The 7,431-nt window shown below is 39.9% G+C and overlaps 1 protein-coding gene and 1 long non-coding RNA gene across 2 annotated transcripts in view; both read right to left on the bottom strand.

The window, feature by feature from the left end:
* Nucleotides 1–493: 493 nt before the first annotated feature.
* LOC134223048 (uncharacterized) lies at nucleotides 494–1,886 on the bottom strand. The gene is made up of 3 exons (XR_009982459.1): nucleotides 1,738–1,886; nucleotides 1,262–1,527; nucleotides 494–923 (listed from the first exon to the last, which is right to left on the bottom strand). It is a non-coding gene; the product is annotated as an uncharacterized LOC134223048 (long non-coding RNA).
* Nucleotides 1,887–6,948: 5,062 nt separating this feature from the next.
* LOC134222962 (sodium-independent sulfate anion transporter-like) overlaps nucleotides 6,949–7,431 on the bottom strand; it is a 39,467-nt gene continuing 38,984 nt past the window's right edge. The window contains exon 4 of the mRNA XM_062702129.1: nucleotides 6,949–7,430. Within this exon, the coding sequence (XP_062558113.1) occupies nucleotides 7,071–7,430 (360 nt within the window). The 3' untranslated portion in view covers nucleotides 6,949–7,070. The remainder of the gene's footprint in view (nucleotide 7,431) is intronic.

The raw sequence follows: 7,431 nt of genomic DNA, 5'->3' as shown, positions 1-7,431 counted from the left end.
TATCATTAAAATATTATTGATTTTATTGTTACAACACCATTTGAAACACAATAATTACCATTGAATATAATGTAATTCTGACAATAAAATCACATAAGAAATAATGGTTTTCCACGATAAAATTAATGGTAAATGGGACTTTTACAATAAAAAATGGGGGTTGTTATGTATCTTTACAATAAAAAATTCGAAAATTTTCCATACTAAATTCAGAGCAAAACAATTGATTTTACGGTTCTTCAATGGGATGATTTCTAGGGACAAAACAATAGAAAACAATGTGTTTCAAATGTTTCCTCATACTTTTTCCTATTGTTTTACTACAGAAATACAATAAGATTTATAATTATATTTACTCCAATACTACAATAGAAATACAATACAATTTTATGTTTTACAATTTATTTTATTGATACATTTGATACATATTTAATTTTAATTATGCATAATTTAATTTTGATATATTTCTGTTAGCATAATTCTAATATAATTTAAATTTAGTTTTAATGGTATTTTAATTATTTTTTCAATTCTCTAATTAAATTTTAATTTATTTTAAACTGATTTTAAACTGAGCACATAGATAATATAATAATCTTTTGTCTTAGCAAATGCTATTTGCAATTTGCGAATTTTAAATGGATTTCATATTTTCCTGAATTGATGTCAGGTTGACTTTCTACGAATGAAGAAAATCACGCCACTGACGCCGATCTAATTTCCACTACATGTTTCTGGAGATATCTACCTTGTGATTCTACTGGTCTATCTGAACGCGGACGAGATTATTGCACAGCACCCTCGGTGGTGAACAGTTCTACTTGTTTGCGCCAATGTAGTGCTGCAGATCCTGGGAGGGGATTACTCCCCGTCAATAACATGAACTACACTACACGCTATAGAACTACATGCATTTCGATGTTCTGTAATACAGCAAGATTAAATTAGAACAATTTATTAACTTGACATCCGATATACAGTAGCCGTTCGATAACTGCAAAATGTTTACTTTGCAGTTAACGAATGCCGTTCGATAACTGCAACGCATTCTAGACGTCAAACGGTTGTCAATCGACGTCAGATGCAATAAATGTGCATCTAAATGTGCAGCGCAATGCAGCTGTCATTGAGTCTGACATCAGTTTGAAGTTTAGCGGTCCGATAACTGCAAAACTACTGCAACTATCGAATTGCAGTTAAAAAGCATTGCAGTTAAATGACTTGCAGTTATCGAACGTCTACTGTAACCCACAATACTTACGATTTCTAACAAACTCAAGCCAAGTCTTTATCTGGTATTATTCTCTAATCAGTGTCTTCTTCAGTTCGGCTGGCACTGGCGATGAAGCAGATGTGTTAATGTCTTGGCTTCAAACGAAGGACGAAGTTTGACAGACTGGTGTATATCTGGGACCTTCCGTTGTTGCACGACTGGAATCAATGTGGTGTGTTTATTAGACTGATTTGGCAGCGGTTTGGCACACGCCTCGCCAGACTGAATTGGTCGCTGGGATCTTTCACATTCGACTGAGTAAATAAACGAAAAAAATGAATTCATATCAAGTTCATAACTGTTGCTTTGTGAAAAAAGGAAAATGTTGATAGTTTATAGACAGATAAAAATGTTAAGTTTAAAAAAAGGAAAATGCTGGTGAAAATCAAGAACACCCGGAAAGTTCATAAAATATTTCTCCCGCAGCGCGTAAAATCTCGGGAGTTTAAACTGTAGATACTCACCATAATTACACGGCACAGTGGCCAATGATCCACCGTTTATCCGCATCCAACAGCAACGAAACATACACTTCCTGCGCTTCCGACACTTTCTGCACCTTAGCAGTCGACAATTTCGGCTTTTTCACTGACCGTAAACAAAACATACACGCTCATAATAAACTAGTTTTTTTCAGAGTTAAAATAAAAAGTTGTTTCAAATATTTTTTCATCATTGATTGTTAATAATATGAACATTCATTATTTTAATAATAATATTCGAAAGAAAAATTTCGTGGAAAAATTAAATAACTTTTCTCACAATGAAAACTGTTGTTATTTAATTGTTTTCAATTTTGGTTTCGAAATGATAAATATTTCAATAATCAAATTATTTTAACAAGTGATTTTTGATCCACCAAATTGAATTATTTCTAAATTCTGTTCTGTTTTTTTATTAACACAAGCAAATAATAAAAATATAATAAAATGTATTGGTAACATTTGAATTTGTTGTGCGTTTAATGTAAGTACAATAGAGGTGTTTTTCAACTTTTCGAAATCTACATTAGATGTACAATAGCCTGTACTGTATACCATAGAATCAATGGTATTTCAATGAATTAAACCATACAAAGTACTGTATTTTTTTATCCGGGATGCTTATTGTTTTTGTGTCGTCCATGCGCATGTGACCGAAAAGGCACGAACAATAGTCGCTCCATCAACCGACCGCGTATGAATAGAGTCCATTGACCAAACCTCCGTACCACACGCCCATTAAATTTCGTCTCCCCTAAACACCGCCATCGCAGCATGTTGCTGAAATAAGTATCTGCAGCGCTGATACCAAAAGAGTGATGCAGAAAGTGTAGCCGTAGCCGTGAACTAGTAGGTACAATACGCACACTTGTATCTGTAGCCGCAGAAGTGATTCGTTGCTAGGAGCGCATGAGGAAAGTAGGGCAAACCTGTTTGTAGAACAGACACGATAGGGATCGCCCGTAGAGAGCGAACAAGCGTAGAAGGAAAAGGAAAGACCTAGGCAAGCATGTAGCGAAAGAGATCGATCGAGTGAAGAATTAACCAATAAACCGCTTTGAATGAAAGCTTTGTGTTTTGAGCTTGGCGTTGGTTGCCACCCGAAGTGCCTCAGTAAAGGTGTGGGCCAAAGTCCTCTATGTCTGCATTAGTCGAAAAAATAATGTAAACATCGCCACCCACAGTGGGTGGGCGGAGTGGAACATCCCGTTTGTTTAAAAAAATGTACTGAGTGACGTCACAATGTACAGACGTGACGTCACATTCGGTCGCTTTCGGCCATCTTCGGCAATCCAGCTGAGAGTTTTTCTCTCAAAAGAGCGAATTTTCGTTGAACAAATACTACTTTAGGGTTTGGCCCACACATGTAGTAAAGCTCATCGGTTGCCAACTTTTCCTCTGCGAGATGATACACGGTTAGAAAAAAGTACCTAATTTTAGGTACTTTTTTTTCTCTTGCATCTCCCTCCCTCTTCCCTTTGTTGTCATAAAATGAAGAGCAAAACCACTCAACAAGGGCATTAAAGTGTGGGAACCCAACGTTGAGTAATCTCATGTTTACAAAAGTTGAGTGAAATTTACCTAACTTTTGGATAGTTTCTATTTAAAATTAAGTATATTTGACTTAATATTAGGTGAATTTCACTTAGCTTCAGGAAAAAACTATTTAATTTTGAGTTCCCGCACTGAACCCCCGATTTGAGTGAAAAGTACCTAATATTAGGTACTTTTTTCTAACCGTGTAGAATAAACAAAATCAGCAGTTCCCAAACGTTTTTCTGTATGCGGTAGAGTAGCAGGCAGAAACAGACAGGATTTTCATGTGGTTCCTTTCGTTATTTTCGCAATATCGCTGGGTTAGTCGACCCGAAATCGACTTCGATCACTCTCGAATTAGTAGCTTTTCGTTCAAGGGATCTTCAGGCTAGCCGATGAGGAAAACACACGGCACGAAACTTTAGTTTCGACGAATTATTTGAAGGGTACTTTGAAGCAGCCCCAAGAGCCGACCGTCTTAAAACGTTTCTTCATTTTGGGCTCAATGTGAAACAGCTGTGTGACCACTTTACTTCGTAATTAATATACACTGGAAGATATGGGTGGTTCAAAAAATCGATTTTGCTTCACAACGATCTGATTCTGTATCGTGTTCTGAATGTCCTCCGAAAATTTGATCTCGTTTGGATTAAAACTAATTTAGCACAAGCCGTTTTAAGTTTGCATGCAAATTAGTATGGGGAAATTTTGTTTTTCATTATACTGATTATAGCACTTTTTCTGGAGCTAATTGCGTAATTTCTAAACAGGCAACATTGCTGCACGTGGCGCGAAAGATAGCACACACAAATTCAGGCTTCTACTCGATTAATAATGCACCAACTGCCGTTATCGACAGGGACGTTGTACGGGTCGGTCAGGAGAACGACATCGGCCCTCGACTCCCAGACCGACTGCCACAGCAGCAGGTGGGCAGTTGCAAAGTGGTTAAGATTCAGCTGTGTTACTTGCATGGCTTCTTCTTGTTTGTCTCTCCGATGGGACACGAAGATCCACCCATAACGTGGTTACAGGCTTGCTTTTTGCTGGTGCAGATGAGCCACGTTGGTGCCTTATCGCATTCCTGCGCCTTTTGCCCTTCCTCACCACAACGACGAAACGGTCTGGGCCCTTACAGTTGTAGGACTTGTGCCCCAACTCTAAGCACCGATAGCACCTGTCCACTGAAAGCGGCTAAAGTTTGCTCACTGGGCATATTGACTAGCGGATCTTCAACTTCCCTCGCTCCATTGCCATTTTGGCTTCCACAACCGGTAACCGACACATGGTCTATAGGGGCCTGTATGGACATCGTGAATTGCTATTAATTTTGTACCGTGCCTAGTTCACTTGACACAGCGGTTCTTAACCTGGGGTACATGTACCCCTGGGGGTACCTTCGCTGGCCCTAGGGGGTACCTCGGATAAAAATGCATAATGGTGGACGTATTACAATAATTGTGATTTTTTTATTTCGAAACTTTGTCTCCTCAACTAGAACAGAATAGGAAGGGCAGCGGAACAATAGATCAAATGGATAAATGTTTAACGAGAAAATTTAAAAAATCTTTTATGTAATCTATCTGATCTAAACAAAATGTTGAATAATATGTTAGAAACATGCTTTTAAACTAAAATTTAGAATCTAAGGGTTTGGAAGCCTCCGTTTGAGAGGCATGTAGGCTTTTTTCAGAAAAGTTCATTTGCTTCGTTGCAAGAGGTGTAGAAGCATCTTTCTACGCTTAACGGAAGCCGTCTTCAGAGCAGCACGAATGCCTCCTTTCAAGATGTTCAGAAGCCTTCTTTCGAAAGGTTCGAAAGCTTCCTTTCAAGAGACCTGTGTTTCCTTGCAAGAGGCCCGGATGCCTCGTTTTAGCTCGAAAGCCTCCTTTCAAGAGGCTCGGAAGCCTCCTTTCAAGAGGCTCGGAAGCCTCCTTTCAAGAGGCTCGGAAGCCTCCTTTCAAGAGGCTCGGAAGCCTCCTTTCAAGAGGCTCGGAAGCCTACTTTCAAGAGGCTCGGAAGCCTCCTTTCAAGAGGCTCGGAAGCCTCCTTTCAAGAGGCTCGGAAGCCTCCTTTCAAGAGGCTCGGAAGCCTCCTTTCAAGAGGCTCGGAAGCCTCCTTTCAAGAGGCTCGGAAGCCTCCTTTCAAGAGGCTCGGAAGCCTCCTTTCAAGAGGCTCGGAAGCCTCCTTTCAAGAGGCTCGGAAGACTCCTTTCAAGAGGCTCGGAAGCCTCCTTTTAATGGGACAGAAAGCCTTTTTTCAAAAAGGTTTTAAGAGTCTCGAAAGCCTACTTTCAAGTGAATCGAAAGCCTCCCTTCAAGAGGCTCGACTTCTTCCAAGAGGGTTGAAAGCATACTTTCAAGAGGTTCGGAAGCACCCTTTAAAGATGCAAAGGAAGCCTTCTTTTAAGTAGCTCAAAAGCCACCGTTCAAGTTGCTCGAAAGCCTCTCTACAAGAGGCTCAGAAGCCTTTTATCAAGAGGTGCGGAAGCATATTTTCAAGAGATTCAGAAGCTTCTTTCAAGAGGCTCAGAAGCCTCCTTTTAAGAGGAACAGAAGCCTTCTTTCAAAATGCTCGGAAAGCTCATTTCATAAGGCTCGAAAGCCTTCTTTCAAAAACCTCGGAAGCCTCCTCTCAAGAAGCTCTGAATTCTTCTTTAAATAGGCTCAGAAACACCCTTTCAAGATGCAAAGGAAGCCTCCTTTTGAGTGACTCAAAAGCCGCCATTCAAGAGACTCGAAAGCCTTTCTACAAGAGGCTAAGAAGCCTCTTATCAAGAGCTGCGGAAGCCTACTTTCAAAAGATTCAGAAGCTCCTTTCAAGAGGCTCGGAAGCCTCCTTTGAAAGGGCTCGGAATTATTCTTTCAAGAGACTTGGAGCCTACTTTCAAGAGGGGGTACCTCAATCAATGCAAAAGTTTGAAGGGGTACCTATCTAGAAAAACGTTGAGAACCGCTGACTTGACAGGTCAATTAGTCTGAGCTCCGGAGTACTCTTGCGGCCTGTTTGGACATGATGAGTAGCCATCGTTTTTGTACGAAATGTAAATGATCGGGTAGATTGGCCACCGTCTAAACTCCAGAATGGTTTGGAGAACCTAGAACATCTGTAGGAATATTAGCTTCACGTTTTCCATCATCTCTGACCTATTGGCACTTTGCTATGAAAGAACAGTAATTGAATCATTGTTGGGCACTGTTATTGTGCGATTTACGTTCCTTTATAGTGACCAACCGTCGGTCCATCGACGATTGCAGAGTATAGGTGCGGCCGATTAATAATCTGTGGTAAGATTCGGGAAATTTCTGAGCTGACGATTATTTTGGGTATATTAAAATGTTAATTAAGCTGAAATATTGCTTACTCAAATTAAGGAAAATATAGTCCGGATCAGCGCACACAGGCCTATGGTAGCAAATAGTGATATTTGGCTTCATCAGTACGCAGTTAACCCGGTGAGTACGAAAACAGTTATAATAAACGCGAACGGTACTTTCCTGATGAGTATTGTTCTCACGATGCCCTGAGAAGCAAACAACTGAAGATCATCAATGGTGGGCTCGGGAAGTTGAGAAAATGGTTAGCCCGAACATTTCTGGATGCATTCAATGTATATTAACCTGTAGGTTTTTCGAAGGAAAAAAATAAATATTGATTTATGTATAAGTAGAGTCATTTGTTAGTCATTTAAGTTTTGTTCGAGATTAGTCGAGTTTTATTAACTTATCTATCTTCTAAATATTAGCTTACTCATCATATCACATATCAATTATCATACCTCACACGCAACCCTCATTTAAATTTGACGCTTTCCACCGTTCCACGACTTGTTCTACATGCTCATCCGATCTAAACAAGGGTAAGAATTGATCCTTCTTGTACCGGTAGAGCGAGCACTGTACTTCCCTGTTCCACCTCCAGAGCAGAACTTGACGCCCCTGTAGTTTCAATTCATCCACCGTGCTGGAAATGTTTTTCACTACCGTAGAGTCGATGTACTTGATCATCTCTCCATCGATCACCACTACTTCGGCTTCATGTTTGCTAGCCATGCTGAGTATTTTCTCGCGGAAATATTCAGCTGATGAGAACGCTAAGTCATTCGTGGGACGTAACACTAAGGCAATAGCGTGATGAATC

The sequence above is a fragment of the Armigeres subalbatus genome, chromosome 1 (assembly GCF_024139115.2).
Source record: "Armigeres subalbatus isolate Guangzhou_Male chromosome 1, GZ_Asu_2, whole genome shotgun sequence".
Lineage (NCBI taxonomy): Eukaryota > Metazoa > Arthropoda > Insecta > Diptera > Culicidae > Armigeres > Armigeres subalbatus.
The sequence above is the reverse complement of the archived record's forward strand: the minus strand, read 5'-3'. Positions and strand labels throughout refer to the sequence as shown.